This window comes from Gopherus flavomarginatus, chromosome 1, assembly GCF_025201925.1.
Source record: "Gopherus flavomarginatus isolate rGopFla2 chromosome 1, rGopFla2.mat.asm, whole genome shotgun sequence".
NCBI lineage: Eukaryota > Metazoa > Chordata > Testudines > Testudinidae > Gopherus > Gopherus flavomarginatus.
The window spans coordinates 215,757,368-215,780,675 of NC_066617.1; the positions used below are offsets into that span (position 1 = coordinate 215,757,368).

Below are 23,308 nucleotides of genomic sequence, written 5' to 3' on the forward strand. Positions count from 1 at the left end.
ACTTAGATAACAGAACTGTAACGCTAGTAAATGTTTGCCAAAAGTATTTCAAGTTTAATTTCCAAATAAATAAGTAAAATCTGATCCAACGCTGAAAAAGTATTAACATTTTAATATTAATAAGCAGCAATTTAAATTGAGCAAGTGGTAATAAAAACGATATCTTACGCAGCATAGCCTGTTTTGAAACTGTCCTCTGGCCAAATATCTCAGAAGACATTAACTTAGAACTGGAGCCTGATTCTTTCAGCCTCCAAGATTGGAAATGAGCATCCCAGAAGCGCTGAAAGCTGCTCAGCATTCAAGGAGCAGAAAGTGAAATGGAAAGTCTGCACCACCTCCTTTTGATTCAACTGTGCAGCAATGCTAACAGACAAAAAAATTCAACAGCTTGCCTGCTTTTATGGATCCTTTGTTTATATGACTGTGTGTGCGCACTTCTGTGTACAGATATTTATATATGCAGATAATGATTGAGAGTGAAAGAAAAAAATGCTCCCCATGGAAACGTCTAGAGCATTCTGGTACAGTCAGGACTTCTAAAAAGAGACACAAATAAGACTCAGCTACCGAGCTGTTGATGTGACTGCAAAAAAGGCAGCTAGGGCTATAACTGGTAAAAAGGAGTGTGATGCCTTTGTAGCTGCATGTAATAATTTATGAGTACTGTATCTTGATTGGGCTATTGTGTTTTGCACTTCATGCACATATTGTGTTAAGTCATTAGCAACATTGTCAGGAAAAGTTGCCTAGGAGGGGGATGGGAAATCCGGATATGCCACTCTTCAAACACTTGAGGGACAATACGGGAGCCGTTGGCCATGATGCACTGGCTAGATCCCCGACTGGGCTTGCTAAACCAGTTTCTCCAGGAATGTCTGAACCCCCGTTGAGGGGGAAGAGATCAGTGCCTAAGAAAGGTTTAAAGACTGCAAGCTGATCTACACTGAAAATGGACATTGGCATAGCTAAATCCATACCGCTCAGAGATGTAACTATGCTGATCTAACCCCTGCTGTAGACAGAGCACAGATGGTGGAAGAATTCATCTGTTGACCTACCACCTCCTGGGGAAGAGAATTAACTACAGTGATGGGAGAACTCCTTCCATTGCTGTAGTGCTTTGGTGTTGACACTCACTATAGCAGTGTAGCTGCAACTATGACCTTGTAACGCTGTAAGTTTAGACATAGTCTAGATAGTCTCCTGAAGATGTTAGATGGTTAAAAAGGAGACTAAGCCAGAGACTGCTGGGAAATAGTCTGACCCCTAGACTCCAGGGAGAAAGAGGTCTGGCGTTAGATATGACTACCTAAATCTTTTAAGTAAGATAGAGAGGCGTACACACTGTTTCATGATTTTAAAAATCCCTTTCTCTTGTTCCTACTGTTAAGATTAAACTATACTTAGTTTTAAGAAGGCTGTTTGGGGTTGCCATTTCTCACGGCTCCCACAGGGAAGAATGATAGGTACTGAGTCCAGTTGGACCTGCTGAGTAATCACAGTTAGTATGCAAGGTACTGTACTACTGGGTCTGGTCTGAGAGTGGGAAAATCCCAGCATTCTGCCCCAGAGACTGAAGACCTGTAGGAGTGTACTCAGAAGAGACCAGAAGAGGGGACAGAGGAGCAGCCAACCCTTAGCTTTGGCAAGGAGCTTAACAAAGAATTGACAAAGCAATTCTCCAGAAAGAAAAACACACCACTCTACATTAATTTGCATTATATCTCCATTGGCTATTTCTTACAGCTTTAGTGACAGGTATGGATCATCAAGTATCGTTTTTCTCATTTCAGTTTATGCTATTTCATTACCTAGTCAAACTGGAGTAATTCATATAAGAATTCACTATATATATAATCTCTTGTGAGCTGTTCAGATTTGAACTAGATTGTACAAACAATCTCCATGTATGCAGTTTTACTGTTTAGATCAATACCAACATCCTACAGAATGCTGCTAGTAGTAATTTAATGTCATTATAAAATTAGGAAGCCCAATTCTGCCCTCTGCTTTTCATGCATAGCTCCCACCTAGATTAATTGGAACCCCACCCCTTGCAAGTTCATGTCAAAGCAGGATTTGGCCAGGAAAGATGATACAGATTTTTAACACTGAAAGCAAAATATCAGTATCACTTGTAGGAAATGAGCTCAGAATTACACCTTAATGTCAGGCTCTCTACCTGTAAAACCATTTTCAATTTTAAGAAAGTGATTCCTACAAAGTGTAAATTTTGTCATAGCAATAATGATGAAAAGAGTTCTGAAATAGAAACATTTGGGTTGGTAGCTACCCCTAGTCATCTAGATAATCTTATAGGATGATGAATACATTTTATTATTTCTAAACTATCTCTAGAAGATGGAAGTCTAGCTTTGGGCCTCGGACCAGCAAACACTTATTCTTGTAAACATTCCTTTTGAACTCAATGAGACTTTGGAGGCATTATCTTGGTCCTACTGAAACCAATGGAAATTTTGCCACTGACTTCAACAGGGCCAGAATTTTACCCCTCGTGCATAAAGTTACTCATGTGTATAAGTATTTGTGGGCTCTAAGCCTTGATAGTTTGTCCCATCATTGCCTAATAGTTCTTGTAGTTAAAGTATATCCAAATTATATTTAATATTTAACTTAGACTTGAGCTGCAGCAGGGAAAACCTAAGTACTTCTTTTTCTGTCCTCTAGACCAGGTGATAGTAACTGATCCCTGTCCCCTTCACAGAGTGACAGTTGTGATTTAGTAAACTGAGCTTGGGATTGGGAGACAGGGGAACCGATTTCCCATTGACCTGCACTTTATGCAGCTATTTAAATCAGTGTGAGGTGGGTATAAAACTCTACCATTCTCACTTGGTAGATTTTATACTGGTGTAAATAGCTATATCTGGTGTCGGGCAAGGGATAATGTTCTAATCCTGGTTCTGTCATTAACTTGCTGGATGCTATTGGAGTGACAAGGTAGGTGCAGGGCAGCCCTAGACTAGCTACCAGCAATTGGCACCCTAGGTGAACCATGCAATCGGCTCCCCCAACCCCCAAATCCCAAGGGAAGTTCTAGGCTGAGGTTTTTGGTAAACTGGGAAACATTTTGCCACTTTTTTCCTTTTAATGTTTAAGCATTTTGTTTTGTTTTTTAAACAGAGGCTTAATTATTCGGTTTGTCCATCCGTCCATGTCCAACTAATGTTTCTGAGATCAGATAAAATAGAGATACGAAATTTTCAGAATAGATTTGTACACAACAGCTAGATGATATTTCAGTCTGATTTCAAATAAAAATGCATTAAAATGTTAATTATAATTTTTATTATTACAAATCCAATCTCATCCATTGTGCTACCCTGCTTTAACTGCCATTACCACCACATCCAATATAGAAAGAAATAAGAAAACTCTTCAATGAACTTTAACCTGTATTTACAAAACACTCCAAATAAAAAACACTCTGTGCTCTTAAAACATGACTTTTCTTGATTTAAGTTTTGAAAATTCAGTCACTAGTTCTTTTAGATCCAGTTTTCCAGCTATTTCATGCTCTATTGACATTGTGGCAAGTCCAACAAGTCTCTCTTGCACCATGGTTGAACACAGATATGTTTTTATCAATTTTAACTTTGAGAAGCTATGTTCCTTACTAGTTATGGAAACTGGCAAAGTTAAAAGAATGCGTAGAGCTATAAAAATGTTGTGAAAATTGTCTATGAGTTTATTTTCACAAACAAACTTCAGTACTTCTTCAGGAGTGGAATGTTTCTTAAGTCATCTTGAAAAAGCCTGAAACTCACTACAAGCCTGAAGCTCACTTTTGCAAGCTGTGGATATCATATAGAAAGCCAAATACTGACTCTAGCTGCTGCATCTATTGAAATCTTTTGTCAACCGCGTGAATAGCAGTATTAAGGACTGTGAAGTAGAAATTCACTTTGAACCTTTATTTTGGGTTCTGAATGGGTGGGTCTCATCCTTCATATGAAAACTGCTGTTTCTTTTGCCGAATGTGAACTGGCTCTGGTTCAAATTTTGTTGGAAAGTCTATTTCTTCAGCAAACTCGAGAGAATCTACCAGTGTTCTTTCGAACCCTTCATCTATTCTGAATTCCTCCAGAATATTTTTAGTTTGCTGAAGTTTTTTGAATAGCACAATGTATATTCAAGTTTTTTCCTGAAGTTGCTTACTAGTGAGGTTAATCTCAAAAAGGATATTATACCTCAAAATGAGTGAAGTCACAAATTTGAACTTGGAAAGGCCATTTGCAAGAGCTTTTGCATCTGAAAGTGCTGTATTGCCAGATGATCCAGTAAAGATAGTATCATCAGAAATTTCAATTAGGGCATCATAAATATTTCCAAGTTCATAGCAAAGAGGCTTCAAAGCATCAGTGCGACTCTCCCATCTTGTCTGACTAAGTGGTTTCACAGTTAGAGAATTCACATGGCAAGTCAGAATCTCTCAACGGCATGTTGAGCCTGAGAAAAACACATAAACACCTTGCTCCAGGTCAAAGAAACTACTTTGCCTCCAAACAGTATCTAGAAGCATCATTGACAACCAAGTTCAGAGAATGCAAGCTGCAAGGAATGAAAAAGGCCCTAGGATTGATTTCCATGATTCTCCTTTGCACACCATTGTCTTCACCCTTCATATGACTCCCATTATATCATAGCCTTGGCCACGTAAGTTTTCAACAGATAATGACATTGTTTCAAGCTCTTGTAGAATAGTTTCATTCATAAATGCTCCAGTTATCTTCTTCAGTGGTATGAAAACCAAAACATGTTCCTTTATGAGCATTTCAACATTATCTTCATCTGCAGACTTTTCCATATCCACAAAATGAATGATCATTGTCATTTGTTCAATGTGACACATCTGGTGTATAGTCCAGTATTATTAAAAAGTATTTTGGGGAATGGGCTGCTTCTATGATTTTCTTTTTAATGGCATTTGCTAGGATTTCATAGAATATCAGGGTTTGAAGGGACCTCAGGAGGTCATCTAGTCCAACCCCCTGCTGAAAGCAGGACCAATCCCCAGGCAGATTTTTGCCCCAGATCCCTAAATGGCCCCTTAAAGGATTGAAGTCATGACCCTGGGTTTAGCAGGCTAATGCTCAAACCACTGAGCTATCCCTCTCCCTTTTGAAGGGCTTCATTTTGCATATTTTTTCTTAAGTAATGAACCTGTGTTTCATGATCAGTTATTTTACATAGATGATCCTTCATGACTGGATCATATAAAGCTAGGTATTCAACAAATTTTAAAAAGTTTCCATTACCTGAAGTGTATAATTTTTCATTTCTACCATGGCCGCTAAATGCTAAATTCTGCCCACTAAGAACTTTCACTAAAGCAATCAGATGCTTTAATATCTGTTGCCAATATTCTTCTTTTTCCTTGATTACATGTAAATTTTCTTTATCAATAGTTTTTCCTTTTTTCAATTGTAATTCAAGTTCTTTCCAATTTTGAAAACATTCCAAACATTCTGTACTTCTTTCAAGTGAAGAGAGAATTGAAGATATGTTTTTTCAGTCCTTCGAACTATTTTCAGTAAGTGATGTACCAATTGCTTGATTTCTAAACCACTTGCAGCAAAAGCAAAACATAGAGTCCTTCGACATTGAATATTGTAACCAGTTTCAATGAATTTCCTCCCCATGAGTTTCCTCTTGTAATGCTGAGCAGAGAATTTTCTTTTATTTCCATCCTTAGGGAAAGGAAATTCATGAACTTGTTCGGGTCCATGTTCCACAAGAATTTGCCGCACATGGTCATCATATATGGGCCATGAAGCTGGGTCCCCATACTATAACTTGTTTGTAACTTCATCCTTTTTCTTTCTACTTCATTTACTTCAATTTCTGCATGTGTCTCTGAAGGTAATAAATTTTCTCCACTTCCATATCAATCTGATGCTGTGAGTGGCCTTCATCTAGAAGTAAGTTTCCATCATCTTGAGTTTCCAAACTCCTTTTTTGTGGATGTGAGCTACTCTCATCTCAAAGTAATATACCTTCATCTTGATGTTCCAAACTGCTTCCATGTAGATGTGAGCTAACCTCCTCTCCAAGTAAAATTCCTTCATCTGGAAACACGGAAACAAAATGACCTTTTTCAACGTTATAATCCAACACTGGTTGTTTGGAAGGCAATCCCCTTCCTCATGGTTATCCAGCTGGAGTGACGTCTTCACTTTCGTAGTCTATTAAGCATTAACACTGTTAATTTTCTTTTATGGGCCTTATTTATTACATGTGAACCAGTTATAACAAAGAGAAGTTAATAATTATATAGCCTGATAATAACACTAAGGTTTAATAACACTTAAAGATACTCACATTTTGGATTTGTAATGCTGAAAGACATTATTCTTTATTCTTTGGCACCAAGAAACAATTTCCCACAGCATTCGCTCAATTGTTAACCATCTACTGCAATGTGTGTTAAAATGACTGTTTGACATGTATCAACTCGCAATATCTCCACTCTACATGAATTTCTGGCTATGCAACCTTGATGTATATTTGAGTTAGATGTTGCTAGCATTGCAGCTCTTGCCGCTGGTGGATGTGTTTCACTGTGGCTGAATTATTGCTTATTAAAATTGCGGAGTGGGCCATCTTGACCCTACATTGCAAATTGAAAGTTTTTTTAGCTAAAATATTATTTTTGCAGTAAATAAAAGATTTGACATAATAAATTCTCAGAAATTTAGAGAAATTATAATTCCTATTCCCTCTGTATGTGCACAGGAATTGAAATAATGACATCTTTGTTATTTTATTTCTATTTTTTTCATCTTTTTCTTTTTTTAAATTTGATTTTTTCCCCTCAAATTTGGCACCCCATTTAATTTGGCACCCTAGGCAACCACCTAGTTCACCTATATGGACGGGTTGCCCCTGGGTAGGTGAGGTAATATCTTTTCACTTATTCTCTTGTCCTTATTTTCCTCATCTATAAAGTGGGGATAATTCTTAGTTACACACTTCACAGGAGTGTTTGGAGACCTAATTAGTTACTGTTTGCATAATGCTTGGAAAATGTAAAGTGCTGTATAAGTGCAAAGTATTTTAATCTCTTTATGTTTGTGCAGACTATGATGGCTGCTCTCAGTTTTCTTTTGTGTAGACAGAAAATACAACCAGTTCTTGTAATTCACAGAATACAGCAGTATTTGAGGAAAATGTTGTTCTCAAAAAGTCTGGAAGGGTCCATGAGATTCTACAAAGGCCCAGAATTTTCTAGGAAGTTAGTGAAAAATGAATCTGCATACAGAATACCTAAAACATTTTACTTCAAACATTCTATTTTCCCTTTTGTCGCAAACAAAAATAACACCCTGAGACCAGCGCACCCCAAGCCTGGCATCCCAGGCGGCTGTCTGGGTTGCCTGCCCCTAAATCCAACCCTGCTTCCAAGTGAAAAATGAGGCCATGCTCATGACTTAACAAGATGAACCTCTCCTACTCTGTTTATCCAGTTCTCTGTACTGACTGGTGACAAGGAGTGATGGGGCCATGACCCTATTTTCTCCCAGCATTTTTTGTGCTGGTTAGCACCTTCAGAACACTAAGAGGAAGTAGCCTGTACACTGCAGGAAGCACAAAGAATTCAATAGTCCCTGATGACTGAGTGGGTTATTCTGATCAATAAGTATGGTAGAACTCACTATGTGCAAGGTGCTTTCCAAACACTCAGAAAGAATGGCCTCTGCTCTGAAGAGCTCCCTCACTGTCTATGAGAAGGAGGGTGTGAAAGGCGGGGGGAGGCTCTTGAAATCACCCTCCTTCCCATGTGCTCAGGAGTAAGGCACAATATAGCCTTAAAACTTCTGGCCAAGATTTTAAAAGATGAGTGCCTAATGTTAAGCTTCTAAATGCATAGTTAGGTGTCTAATGAAGAAGCTCCCAGTTTTTTTGATCAGATGTTCTGAAGGTTAAATATAAAGAACTTATTAAATTTCTTTGGTGTCTATTCCTTTTTCTTGAGACATTTTTATTGGCTCAATTTTGGAGAGGCTATGGAGAAATGGGTTTCCATCTGACTGTTTGGGGGCAGTGTCCACTGATTCAGGACTTTGGGGACAAGTGGTTGCCATTATATGTACTTCTCAGCTCCCCTGCAGACATACACTGCCAATCCCTATGCCCAAAGAGAGTCCGTTATTAATTATAGCTGTTGGAGCAATGGTTGTGAGTGAACCTAGGAAGAGGAGTCTCCTGTTGCGGATCAGTGCGTTTACGGTGGAGTAGGGAGAGGACTGCAAACTTTCTAGACTCTCTCGCAGACTGACATTCACGCTACATAAAGGAAAGGAATAGAGAGATGATACAAGACACCATAAAGTCCCTGTTGGCTCCAGCAGAATCCCTTTCTGTGGGGCATGGGGAGGGAGAGAGGAGCACAGAAGTTTGCCTTGCTTATCCTGTGTGTGTGTGTGAGAGAGAGAGAGAGAGACCATGATCCTGTGCTGATCCATGCATGACTCCCCCAAAGCCAGCTAGCCCCAAAAGTAAATGATTGAGGTTGAAAAATTTGGAGAGGGAGGGGGATTGAAATCCCCAGATAAGACCAACCTACACTGAGACTGGCTTCCCCTCTCAGCCCAAGAAGGAGGGGCAGTCCCTGCAGGGCAGGCTCAAGATCCATTATGGGGGCAGTGTCAGAGCGTGCTGGGGAAAGTAAAGCTTCCATGCCTTTACAGCTTACAGCCCTCCATGGCGGATGCAGTATCTCGCCCCTCCAGGGCAGTGGGTGAGAGAGGCGCAGTGTTGCTGGGCAGCCTGGAATGCTGGGGCTGGCAGTTTAACTGACGGATGTTTGGCAGTTTAACTGATGGATAGAATTGCCTTGTGCACCCCATGCACAGAGAGCAGGAGGACGGAGTGTGGCCAGAGCTGACTCACGTTTCGCTTTCCACCCCCCAACACACAAGCTTAGGAGAGGAGGTGACTATAACCCATTAGTCGGTGTGGAGCCTTAGTGGGTTCTTGAGATTTGCTGAGGCAGGGGTCGCATGACCCAGCCCGCTGACAAGGGAGGGAGGGAGGGAGGGATCTCTGGGGAGACAGGATCAGGGCTGAGCAGCAGTGAGGGAAGAGCCTTTAGGGCAGCTAAGACTAAGGAGAAGCCAGGTTGGGTGCTACCTTGCTGGATATTTCTGAGAGCAGGAGGGGTGAGCGTGGCCAGAGCTGACACACACATCACTCCCCCACCCAGCACAGCCCGGCATTAACATCCTGACATGTTACAGGGGGGGTCCGTCCTCTGTTGGCCTAAAGCAGTGAAACTCACTGGCCCACCAGAGATACCTTGAGATTAACTCCCCTTTTTGCTCCCATTGCTGAGGGGTCCCATCCCTGCAGGGCAGGGCCAGGAGGAAGTGGGATGAAGCTCAGGCGAGAAGCTTCCACTGAGGCCCAGTCTACTCTTAAAACATAGGATGGCCTAGCTCTGCTGCTCAGGGGTGTGAAATATCCACACCCTGAGAGAGATAATTAAACCAACCTTCACCCTGCTGTAGACACTGCTAGACTGATGGAAGAATTCTTCCATCAACCTACCTACCACCTCTGGAGGGGGTGGATTTACCACAATGATGGAAAAATCCCTTCCATTGCTGTAGCAAGTGTCTGCCACTGCGCTATGGCAGCATAGCTGCAGTGCCATAGCTGTGTTGCTGTAGCACCTGTAGTGTAGACATACCCTGAGAGACCACTGTGTGTTTGGAGACCACAGTGTTTGGAAACACTGTGTGTTTGGTCAGTGAGTGACCTGTGTTTGCACTGTATGGCCTCGAAGTGTCCCATTGCAGAAGCAGTTTGGAGGGGTCTGAAAGGGTGACCTGTAACCTGACTCATAAGACCCTAGCTATCATGGGGATGGGTGCCCATTACATACATAATATAAAGGGACAGACTGTAGTCAGATAAAATCAGGTAAATATTCATTTTGGATGCTGTGTACGTAAGAATCCCCAGAGGAGAGGGAGGAATCCTATGGTAATAGCATGATGGACCTGGAAGTGAATCCTAGGAGTGAGGTTCTGTTGAGGGAGCAGGGTGGATGTTGGAAGGATGAAACCCTATCAAATGGGAACCTATTGGGTGATTAGTGTAAAGCCCCTGGAAAATGATGGAAGCAGTGCACGTGCCTGCCCGCAGGGATGAATCAGAAATGGGAGGAGGTCCTATCAGGGGAAAGCCAGGGAGAGGGGGCATCATTTTGGAGTAGCCAGGAGGGTGCTATGAGGATAAAGTCCAGGAAAAGGGGTGTCCACTGGGAGAGAAGTTTTTTGCTCTGTGTTTGTGCAGCACCTAACACAATGGAGTCCTAGTCTGTGTTTAGGCGTCTAGGTGCTATGGTAATACAAATAAAAATAAATCAATTTGAGGAGAGAAATGCTAGTGCTGGGGGTTGAAGATCAGAAAATAATGATTTATCTTAGGGAAGAGTCTGTGTAAGCTGAGGGGAAAAGCAGGTAAGTGAGGTCTTACTGGGCTTGTGCAGTGTATGTTTGTGTGCAGGTATGTGAATGAAGTACAGCTGGGAGATAGCTGGATGTGAACTGTGGTTAATCCAGGAGATGTCTGGGAGAGGCAGTTTTACAGGGAACACATTTTATATGTTATGGGGGAGGGGGAGAAAAGGATGGTGAATTTGAAGCCTAGGACACTGCAGCAGAACAGCTCACCACATATTCAGCCTTTCTTCCTTTGTTTCTCCCAGAAATTGTTCTTCCAAAAGGTTCTACTCCAATTGCCCTAGACCCCTACCACTTCAGCCAATGTGAAGCCAGTTCCACTGAACTCACTCCACTCCATGTCCACAATATGCAGCATGGAGATGATTCTAAAAGCCATTTGGTAGCTCCAGAGCAGCTCGAGGATGAGAATGGGATACCATTTCATATCCACCAGGCAAATGGCATCAGGATCTGTGACCGCTTTCTGCTTGGCCTCTGCAAAGAACGGGAGAGGTGCCAGCTTCACCACACACGCTACCCTTACCACTGGCAGGTGATGCGGAAGAAGAAAGGAGTGTGGCAGAGCGTGAATGAATCAGCTCAGCAGCACCTGGAGAAACTTTACAGCAATGTAAATGACTCACTAGTTACACTGGTGGAAAAGTAAGTGATAGAAAAACCTCCAGACCCAGCTTCTCCCAGAAGGCAACTCTCAGAGGCTCTTGTCCTAGACAACTCCCCCCCTCCCTCACCCCCAACTGGAATAGTAGTGCTTCAGAAGTAGAAAGTTCATAACTACTCCAGTCATACCCAATCCCAGCAGCGGCTGCTTATGGAATAGTGCAGGAGCAATAATTCTAGGGAGATCATAGCTAAGGCTAAGATTTTTTCATAGTTCTTTTTAGTAAAAGTCACAGACAGGTCATGGGCAATAAACAAAAATTCATGGAAACTGTGACCTGTCTGTGACTTTTGGTGCTGCAGCTCCACGGTTACCCCCACCACCATAGTGAGTGGGAGCTGCAGGGTTCCTCCTCCCTCCCCCCACACAAGGCTGTCGCCAGTCACTGGAACCCTGAGGAGGCTGTCGCCTGTGACTGGAACCCTGTGGGGGAACCCTGAGGAGGCTGTCGCCTATCACTGGAACCCTGCCAAAGATCTGCTGGTTGCCAGCTTCAGTCCCACCACGGCCCCAGGGGCTGAGGCAGAAAATGTCACAGAGGTCTCTGGAAGTCACAGATTCTGTGACTTCAGTGACTTCCATGACCTAAATGACATGACATTGATCATTGCTGCTCCAATCTCAGCCTTTCCCAGCTACAGATGCAATATGGTACAGGGCAACTGTCTGTAGACTCAGACCATGTCCACACAACAGCTACAACTGCAATTTTGTTACTGGTTAGAGGCATGCTCCATTTAATCTGTTACAATGTAAACAGTTTGGGTTGATCCATTCAACTACTTTTCTGCCATCACAACTGTGATTTTTTGTTTTTATGAACCTATTCTTGGAAACTACACCACAGTGCCCAAAATGCAACAGGGACACCAAGGCAGTGGGTATTTTTTAACCCACACATACTTTCTGAGTAAGATTATCAGATTTCATATGCAAATCTCATAATCCTACTTCAAAGGTTGCAGTGTTCATTTTCCATCATGGAAACCAACCAAGTATTTCAGTGAGATCTATCTTCCAGCTTCTGGAGATTTTTATTCTTCCAGACTGTCAAGCACCAATGATAACAGAATACAAAACACTCTGAGGTGGTTTCTGAAAAGGAGGCAGAGCTAAATGAATTATATACATTACTTGTGGTTTAGGACTAAGAACAATGAATGTCAGGAAAGTTCTCCATGGTCCCAGATGAATATTTTAAAGAAGCTGCAAACCAGGACATCATTTGTATATTGGCCAAGTCATGAGACTCTAGTAACAGACTCTGCAGCAGCAGCAGTTAGCACTAGTGTTGGCACCCTGACCCCATTACCTAAATAAACTGTAAGCTAACTCATCAATCAACTACATCACATTTTTAAGTGTGACTTGTTTGCAGTATTATGGAGAGATGGGAGTAATGGGCCAGCAGTATCAAAAGGCACATCCATCCTTAACTTGTATTTTGGGTATATGTAAACTGCAGGTATGGAGAGAGAAAAAGTGTTTTCTGTGCTGGACACTTCGGGGTGGGAGGGTGGAGTTTCCATGCTCACATGAGGACAGTTCTGCCAGCACAGTAACAGGACCACTGAACATGCACCAGGAGCCACTGATATGTTACTGCTCTACCCCAAGTGCATCCATACCACAAATTGCATTTACAAACATGCAATAGTAAGGGTGTAAAAATAATACCTGAATCATGTGTTCCCTATCCTCCAATAGTTCCTCTGCTTTGAGTTCCTGGCTGTCCAAAAGTTTCACTAATTCTGTGGGTCAGTCTGGTTAGGAGCACTCACACTAGGGTGACCAGATGTCCCGATTTTATAGGGACAATCCCAATTTTTGGGTCTTTTTCTTATATAGGCTCCTATTACCCCCCACCCCATCCCAATTTTTCACACTTGCTGTCTGGTCACCGTAACTCACACATAGTTGCCAGAAACTGGATTGAGCCTTCAAAGACTTTTTCCCAGCAGTGCATGGCAGTCTGTCAGATATCTACCACTCTCTGCAAGATGATCAAAGATCTACTGTTATATCTTCTGACTGAGTTTTGCTAAATTCAAAATGGGCAAGATGCCCTCCTCTTTCCAATACCTAGATATCCTTGGTCCAAAGTAGGGATCAAGACCTATGTCTTAACTTTTCCACAATAGAGAAGTAGTAGATGCTCTTAGATATTAAGTGAAGGGAGGCAGCAAATAACCCTAATATAGATAGATGCAGTAGTTTTGTAATTCATGAATCTGAATAGTGTGAATTCTATGTCCAGTAAAACAAATTACAAACATTTTTTAAATCAGTCTGTTTCCAGCTGACATAGCCATGGAAGAGGTAATCAGGTAATTAGTGACTTGGACCACACAGCAAACTAACTAGCAAAACTAACATAAATCTAATTAGTAACAGGAAGGAACAGATCCTTCTGCCAGACCAGGAAATTAGCACGGATAGTACCCAGTTCAAATTAACACACTATTAACTAATTATTAACCTTGTGCTGTTTTTAGGCAACTACATCCTCTAACTGGTTAAAAGAAGGGTAAATTTTGTTGTATGAATTAGGGCTGCCAGGTATCTGCTTTTTGACTGGAACGCCCAGTCGAAAAGGGAACCTGGCGGCTCTGGTCAGCACTGTTGACCGGGCCGTTAAAAGTCCAGTCGATGGTGCTGCGGGGCTAAGGCAGGCTAGTCCCTACCTATCCTGTCTCCACACTGCACCCCAGAAGCAGCGAGGCCCTGTGCTGTGCCCCAGAAGCGACCAGCAGGTCCGCCCTAAGCACTGTCTCCACATTCCCATTGGCCAGGAAGAGCTGTGAGGGTGGTGTCTGCAGGCAAGAACAGCGCACTGAGCCTCCTGGCCCCCGCCCTTAGGAGCTGGACCTGTTGGCCGCTTCTGGGGCACAGCACAGGGTATGAGCAGGCAGGGATCCTGCCTTAACCCTGCTGCACCGCCAACCAGGAGCCACCTGAAGTAAGCCCATGCCTCAAGCCCAAGCCCCAAGCCCCGACCCAGCCCTGAGTCCCCCCAAACCTGGAACCCCCTCCCACATCACCAAACCCCTCATCCTGGCCCCACCCCCTCCTGCACCCCAACCCCCTGCTTCAACCCACAGCCCCCTCCTCAGGGCCGGTGCAACCATTTAGGCAAACTAGGCGGCCGCCTAGAGCGCCTAGTGGTTGGGGGCGCCTGAAAGTCCCCTCAGGCGAGGAGGTGGAGTGGATGTGAGCTGGGTGGGGGGGGGTGTGCGGGGAGGGCTGCCCACAGTAATGGGGGCAGGCACACAGAGGAACAGCTCCCCACCCCAGCTCACCTCCACTCTGCCTCCTCCGCTGAGCACACAGCCCCCGCTCTAAGTCTCCGCCAATCAGCGCCGCAAGCCTGGGCGGGGAGGAGAATTAGAGCAGCGCTGGCATGCTCAGTGGAGGAGGCGGAGCTGAGGTGAGCTGGGGAGGGCTACCCAGGCAGGGTTATCTTCCGCGGGGGGGGGGGGGGAGAGGGAGAAGTCTCCCCAGGCAGGGTTAGCTGCTATGGTGAGGGGGTGTGGGAGTCTCCCTGGGCGGGGTTAGTTGCCGTGGGGGGCCATGGGGGGTTAGCTGTCGTGGTGGGGGGGTAGCTGCTGGGGGGGCGCTCCCTGAGTCGGATGTTGAGTTAGCTGCCGTGCGGGGGGGGGTTAGGTGGGTGGGGGGTGCAAGGTGGAAGTTTTGCCTAGGGCATGAAACTTCCTTGCACCAGCCCTGCCCCTCCTGCACTCTGAATCCCTCTGCCCCAACCCCCAGCATGGAGCCCCCTCCTGTGCCCCAAAACTCTCATCACCAGCCCCACCCCAGAGCCTGCATCCCCAGCAGGAGCCCTCATCCTCTCCTGCACCCCAACCCCCTGCCCCAACCTGCAGCTCCCTCCCACACTCTGAGTCCCTTGGCCCCACCCCCAAGCCTCATCCTGCACCCCAAACCCCTCATCCTTGGCCCCACCCCAGAGCCCGCACCCTCAGTTAGAGCCCTCACCCTCCCATACCCCAGTGCCCTGCCCCAGCCCCAGCCCAGTGAAAGTGAGTGAGGGGGGGGGACAGTGAGCCACAAAGGGAGGGGGAATGTAGTGAGTGGGGGCGGGGCCTCGAAGAAGGGGCTGGGCTAGGGTATTCAGTTTTGTGTGATTCGAAAGTTGGCAACCCTAGTATGGATGTGGTTTCAGATAGTCCAACTTTGGTAATATTCAACCATAAAAGCTAGAAACTTAAAAAAGTAGTTTCTATGCTGCAGATTCTGATTGTATTGATGTGTGAGAGCAGCTTGTCCCACTACCCCAGCCTGAAATCTTTTACTGGTTGTACATAGTCCTATAAGAGCATATTCTTTTTGGATTGCTGTAGGAAGCAATGCAGGAGCACTGGCTGAATGGGGAACTCCAAGCTACTCTGTTCTCAGCATCTCTCAGCAGGAGGTGCTGTGGCAGATGGTGCAAGAGTAATGATGCTTGCTCATGCTTCAACACCAGTTTCTTTCAGCAGGAAAATCTCTTGCAAGTTCTGTTTCTTCCACAGGGATGGTTCAAAAGGCAAAGTCAACCTAAATGCGATGGAACTGTACTCCTTTGGTCCTTATGGCAAAATACGGAGACTCTCCAACACCCATGATCCACAGCATAACCCACATCTCCACACAGAGTGGCACATGTATTGGCTTGATGAAACCAATTGGAAGGAATATGAGGAGGTCAGGAAAGAAAGAGGCAAAGGTGATGCCCTCCGGGGCAGAGCTGGGAGTTGCAAAGTGGGAAGTAGTGTGTACAAGAGTAGAACTGGATTATTATAGGCCAAGTGTCAGAAAGGAAAACTGGCTTCTTCCTTATTGTATTCTGATTCCATCTCTTCTCCCCCTACCCCCAATTTCTCTCTCTGCACAGCCAATTTCCCAAGAAATAATTAATGCCTTTGAGAGTGGCTTACAGAGCTACAGCTTCAGTCATGAAGGGCAACAGTACACTCTAGATTTGAAGAACCTTATACAAACTAACTCAACAACAGAACAAAAGTCATCCATTCAGCGCCGTCCTGCCTACCACACACCTATCGACATGGTACCACATCTGCAGTAAGCAACTCCACCTGCAATACTCCCTCTAAAAAAAAATGTAAATGCCATTCAGATAATTGTATAGGGAACTGGTGAGTGCACCAATATATTTAAATTGCTTAACACTTTCTATTGTAAAGGATTATTGTGATGTTTTGAGAAAAGTTCTCACATATCCATTGTTTTCAGCAGGCCTTTGATAGAAAGCAGGGAGAAAGCCCTTGGGCTAGAGAAGTTCCTTTCTTTTCTCTCTCAAATTTCTATTCAGGTTTAGCTTATTTACAGACTGTCTGCCATTTCCCTTCTCTCGCTTGCCTTCCTAAGGAAAATGTTGGCAGTATGCCATGATAACACCACAAATATTCCAAGGACAGGCCCATGCCACTGGTAAAGTAGCAGCATCATAAGCTCCTCTGGGAGCTACTGGAGGAGCAAGAGGTGGGAAGAAGGCAAGGCTAGGCTTCCCCCCACAGCCATCTCTCTCCCTGGACTCAGTGTGAATGACTGTACATGACAATGAATGGTTACTGTGTGAAGGAACAAGGGTGACAATGGTTTTCCCAGTGGCTAGGACACTCACCTTGGATATGGAAAGCTTACGTTAAAGTCCCTGCTCCAATGACTAATCAATTATACAAAGTGGAACAGCTTCAACAGAAGAGCTTGACAGAGACCTATCCTGGAATACCTATAGCCCATTTGTTAGGGTGCTCCAAATTCCTTCCCCACATCAGGCAAACCCAGTCTCCCACATCTGGGCTAAAAGTCATAAGGTATTGTAGTGCATTGTTGTGTTGAATCTCACCCTTTAAAAATGCCCAGAAACAAAACACTTTGGACCAAAGAAGATGTTTAATTGGACCCAAAACGTCTTTATGATTCACCAAAATTTTTCACAATTTTTAGATTTGGTTCAACCAAACCAACTTTTTTGGGAGGGAGTGGAAGGGTAATGCCAGCAAACTGAAAAAATCAGTTTTTTGCCCAGCTCTAGTTGCAAAGTCAAGAATTTGAAAGTTATGAAAGCCTGTGCAACCTTAATTCATCCTCTTTGTACATATGCATTACGATCAGGTTCTTTATTTAACTTTTTATTAAGGCAGTTTTTACATGATCACATACTATTTTTTTCACAGGAACCTGTGTCACTCAGTGCACAGGTTGAATGCACCAAGAGACAAAATTAGGTTTGCATGGCAACTGTAAATCTATATTTCTTAACTTTTAAGTGCTTGATTTTGCAACTTAACTAACTTTGTGAATTAGTTTTTTTGTAAGTAATTATCATATATAATACAGTAGTGCCGAGATCAAGATTTGGGCCCCTGTGCTAAGCACTCTACAAACACAGTAAGACAGTCTCTGCCTCAAAGATCTTATAGTCTAAATTAAAACAAGATGGAACATGTAGTTATGGGTATAGGATAGGAAAATGAAGGTAACCAGAACATATTAAAACCAAATAAATATTTGTTCTGTTCTCTTCTTAGGACACTTCCAAATGGTTGTAAGGGACATCTCAATCCTTATGCTTCCAACATCCCTGGGGAGGATCCCACTGATGGGTACTTTGGACCATATCCTGCATCATGGATCTCATGCTCCCCAGAAGGACTCACTTATGTGCAACGTGAAATAGCACCATCAGAAGCAGTGTACCGCACAGTTTATACTCTCTTCCACAAATCTCTCTCAGAGGATACATTTCTGGTGTTAGGGATTTACAGGATCAGGCAGGAGTATCTTTGGCAAAAATACAGCAGGTATAAAGAGGAATACAGAGATGATGATAGGCATAAGCAGACTAAGCAATTGCTTAGGGCTCTGAGCAGCTCAACGAGGCCCCCCGTTAATTATTAGTATGTGTTGGGTGGGAAAGGGGGATATTTCTGCTTAGGGCCCCCAGTGGGCTAGCCTCTGCACTGAAGGAATACATGAGGTTATAGAATGTACCATGGGATCTAGGTTGGGAATAGTGCATTGCAGATCCTGGTGCCCTCAAAAATCTTGGAACCTGAATCTCAGATGTGCTAGTACCCTAGAATGAAGATCCTGCTGTGCTTGGTGGCAAACCATAGATCTTATCATTAATGAACTGAATGCAGATCCCACTGTACTAGAGTGAACATATTTGTCAGTGGGTGAATCTTAATGCACTGGTGAGTGCATCATGGTTTTTGATGGGCGATCTTTGAGCTTGGGTGGAGTAGAACTTGTGCACAACAGTGATCACACACAGGTGTGGGTGTGATTAGTTGTGTGGGGTATCCTGTACTCTCTCAAATTATAGGTAACTGAACCCTTGGTGCTTCGAATTCAGGATTGAGTATTTTAGATATTGAGTAAGCAGAGAGGAATGAGAACACAAAAGTAGGACTAGGTCTCCAATTCTCTCCCAGCCCCTTAGCAAATGTTCCCTCACAGCAGTAACCCTAACTCCCCTGTTTCTGTGTTCTTTTCTCTGCTCAGTCAGAAGGAAATAATGTCCCGAGGACTCTCAACAGAAGAGAAAAAACAGCTAGAACGCCATCTCTTCCATGGCACCTCAGCAGACAGCAAGAACTCCATTTGTCAGATGGGCTTTGACCCTCGTCTCTCAGGACAGCATCTTGCAGCCTTTGGCAAAGGCAGCTATTTTGCCAAGAATGCCCAGTACTCAAATGGATTTTGTACAGCATGCAAGGCTGGGCTGCGCTATATGTTTCTGGCAAAGGTCCTGGTGGGAAAGTCTGCTGTAGGGAATGCTAGTTATTGTCAACCCCCAACAATAAGGTCTAATGGCCCACCCTTTGATTCATGTGTTGATTCCACTTACAGTATCTACGTGATCTTTAACAGTAGCCAGTCCTACCCATATTTCCTGATCCGCTACAAGCTGTTTTCCGACCCTGTTGCAATAGATGGTTCATAATTAGAGCTGGCCAAAAAATTTTGTGCACAACCTTTTTTTTCCACTGAAAAATGCAGATTCAGGTCAACTGAAACAATTTGCAAATTCAGGTCAGTTTCAGTGAATTGTTTCAGTCACGAAAAAAGAATTTCAGAAACGTCAGAACAGTTCATTTCTGGAATGAAACTTTTCAACTTTTCTTTTTTGGAAAGATGTTTCATTTCAGGTTTTTCCTCAATGGTATTTAAAAACACTTCAAACCCCTCAAAAACAAAATGAAACATTGACATTTTGGTTCATAGAAACATAGAAGCAATTCCCGCCCCCCATTTTTTTGGTTTGGCCACTGAATCAAAAATCAGTTATTTATACTGTTCTATTCATAAAGCATTTGATACAAAGAACAACCGTCATGGTGGCTTTGCTGATCAGAACAACCACCCCAGGGGTCTAGGGATCTGTTCTGTGTCCTCCACACTCCTCCCATTAAAGCATACTCCTAAAATGTTCAGTAAAATATCCCAGGGGCATACACAGCAAGGGTTTGCTACTGGTGCATGTGATCTTTCCAATATACATTATCAGAAAGTCTCCCTTTGTTCCTCTTAGAATCCTGACAGTCTACTCCACCCCTTCCCACCCTGACTTCCACTTCATTGTTGGTATCTCTTTGGGTATGTCTACACAACAGCTGTTTAAAATAACAGTTTAATTCCCAGCTCAGGTATAGATACATGAGCTAGCACACTAAAAACAGCAGCATAGTTGCCGTGGCACAGGTGGCAGCTTGGCCTAGCCGCCCGAGTACACGCTCAGGAGGTTGGATGGGATTGTATTTGGACAGCTAGCCCAAGCCGCTGCCTGTGTCACCATGCCACGCTGTTAGTTTTAGGCACTAGTTCAAGCAGAGCTAGCCCATGTATGTCTACCCACACTGAGAATCACACCTCCCAGCTACTGTGTAGACATACACTTTCTGTGTTAGCTACATTCAGATGAGAACACCTGCACAGGACCCACCACCAGAAGCCATTCAAATGCTGTTTTATTCACAGGCCAGAAGAAGGAACCCTTCCCTCCTGGATTTCTTGTGGGTTTTAAAGAATATATTTTCCCCAACAATTGCAACATAGAAGAGTTCTGGCTTATAAAATACTATTCTCCTTCCCTCCCACACATGCTCCAAAATACTCCCTTGCCCTGCTCTTTACTGAACACAGTTACACGTTGTCATTTTGCTTGCTAAGGTCTCCTGTTTCAGTGGTTGTTTTAAAAATACTGCTACTCTGGTATTTAGAACTGTTTGCATTTTTTTAGCTTTTAAAACAAGTAGATGTGTGATATTTATTTAAGGAATTGTGTGAGAGAGAGTGAGAAAGAGAAAGAGAGACGGTGTGAGGACAAATACAAGAGATTATGTAGGAGTGGATGTTAAGTGATTTCCTGTATCTGGTGGATCACATGGAGAGCACAGGCTGGACCTTTGGCTTTTTTCCAGCAGCCATAGGAACAGGCAGGTCATGACTAGCTCTAGCCAAGTGCTCCCTCTCACAATTTCTGGAACTTTCCCTTGTGCTAGTTCCCTCTACCTGAGCCACAAAACCTCTTGCAAACAGCCAGAGCCTGACTGTTAGGAACTGGCCAGTGTCCTGTGGGTTACTCTATTCATTTTTAAACACTATCTCTAATTGTAAAGAATTGTTCATTGATACTGTGTATTGTAAGTCTAAACATTATCATATGTTATACTGGTTTCTGGTATTTAAAAATAGCTTTCAAAATAGTATTAGTTTGATGCTTAGAATTGTGGGTGACAATTTAAACATAAAAACATATTTTAAACAGATAAAAACAGCTTGATCTGATGAAAACAAAGCATGCCTTCCACTCACCACCAGACTGGCACCTCCTCCTGGTAGCTCTGGGGATTAGCTCAAGGCCGATGCACCTGTCCATGGTCTGCACACCATCCCTCCATCTCTGCATCTGCAAGCCCCTCTCGCAGCTTCAGGAACTGCAGTGCTCTCTTCGCGACTCAGCCCTCCAGCTGTGCCATCATCTGTGTTTCCCCCTTCCAGGGATTAGTGTCACAGTCCAATAATAATGCCACTTCCCTGTTGCAAGTGGCAGGGACCCAGGCCTGCCCACCACTCCGGGTTCCAGCCCAGTGAATCTGTGAGATAGCAGCCTCCTGCTGAGCATCTAGATCCTCTCAATGTTGCTATGATCCCCTGGGCTACTTCCCCATGGCCCCAGCACCTTCTTCACCCTTGCCTCAGGGCATTCAGTTGCTCAACCCCTGCAGCTCACCAGGAGCTCCCCCAAGTCCCTGCCACCAACTGCTCTGTCCAAGGTGCTTCCTATTGTCTCAGTCTCTCAGGAACACAGTACCCACTCCCTGAGCACCCAGGAACCACTGACCTCAACTCTGACCTACAGCTCCTTTTATGTAAGCCTGCTGGGCCTTGACTGGCAGCTCCTTACAGCCTCTCTCCTATTGGCTGTACCCCAGGCAGCCTCTCTAGGCCACTCAAAGGATTCATCTCAACTGCTGCCTGTTGAGGTTGACCGTTTTTACTCCTTTGTTGGACAGATGCCCCATCACAGGCTGGAAGAGAAAGTCTCCTGCAGCCAACAAGGGAGATATTATTATTGGATTTCCAGACCAAAAATAAATAAACAATAAAAAAAACCCAAAACCTAGAATTATTTCTTATAATTTTAGCATGCGATTTCCCTGCCAACAAAAATGCATTTTTGAATCTTGACTAACAGCAAACTGGGAGGATTTCAAAGCACTGTATAAATTAGCATAAATATTATTATAACATGAATACTAACAACAAAAAGGACAAATTGAAAAAGTACTGTAATGCTATATCCACTCTCCTTCAAAATATAGCAACCACCTCAGCCAACAACAGACCCCAAGAACTTTAATACACAGAAAACAAGGTAATTATACAGCTAAATACAGCACAATAATATCCCCTCAGTAGATTATTCTCATTAGAGCTTTGTCCCAAGTAGTGAAACTTCCACCTTTTCCTAAGAATCTCACTGATATTTCACCTCAATTTTGCTTTGCAGAATTTCCATAGTTATTGTCTCAAGTAGCTTATTTCCCCCCTCTTATTTGTTTTTATCAGGTTATCTCTATAAATGTGTAGAGACTGTGGGAAACTGTGTGAGACTGAGGTCCAGGAAGCAAGCATTCAAGAAGCAATAGAAGAGCCAGACTGTTTTCTGCCCAGAATAATACCTTAATACAGGAAAAACCAGAGTTCAAGCATGTTCACCAAATAGGTGTTCCTAAACTCCACTAACAATAATTACAGTGAGTGCTGAGAGAATGTATAGTTTTGCCATTGCAAACCAGAGCCATCTTTTTTTTCTTCCTCACTGTCAAATTACAATATCTGTGTTCACAACACAAGAATATAGACAGCAAAAGTGTATGATATGCCATCTATTGCAGGGCTTTAGCTACCCATAAAATTTGGAGAGTAGCATCAGATTTGTCACAGCAAATGGCTCCAGCTGTTCTGTGAAGATTTTGTTTTTAAATCCTAAGAGGTGTTCCTAAAGAAACCCTGGATTTGAATCCTTTTGCCCAGGGGAATATTTACAAATATGCAGTTGGTAAAAGTGTTTTGAATACTTTGCTTATGCACTGTGCATAATGACTGGCTTTTCTATTTTCCTCTTTGTTCCCTGCATAAATAGATCTAGCATTTTCTAACTATCCTTGCTGAAAATCTCACAGGCCATTTGATACTGTTGAAAAGCATTAGAGGTAGTATGGTTTTTCTTTAAAGGAAAGGGAAGTCTCAGCTGAAATAATGATAATTAATTGTTAGATTAGCAGGCACTAGACATGATCTTTTTCAGGCCTAAACAAGTTATTAGAGTTTCATAAAACACTCCAATATGTTATTTTACCTTATTAAAATATTGAGAGAGACCAAGGGGGCAGAGGGAGGGAGGTAACGCAGAGCTGGAAAACAGAATGTACATGTTCCTGGGTGCTCTGAATTTCAACTTACTTTTTCACTTTTTTTAACTTTATTGTTTCTTTTAGCTGAGAATGCAGGGACAGTAATGTGCCTAAAAGGGGAGTGGTTACAAATTGCCGTATAATTAGGCTTAGCAGAATTCAGTTTTTGTTATACTTTTGACAGATGATATCAATGCTTATTT

At 43.4% G+C, this 23,308-nt stretch overlaps 1 protein-coding gene across 1 annotated transcript; it reads left to right on the forward strand.

Annotated features, from left to right (window-relative positions):
- Positions 1-10,842: 10,842 nt before the first annotated feature.
- Positions 10,843-19,129, forward strand: LOC127042999 (protein mono-ADP-ribosyltransferase TIPARP-like). The gene is made up of 5 exons (XM_050936649.1): positions 10,843-11,138; positions 15,687-15,858; positions 16,049-16,236; positions 17,709-17,981; positions 18,688-19,129. The coding sequence occupies exons 1-5, from the start codon at positions 10,843-10,845 to the stop codon at positions 19,127-19,129; spliced, it is 1,371 nt and encodes a 456-aa protein (XP_050792606.1).
- Positions 19,130-23,308: the final 4,179 nt, after the last annotated feature.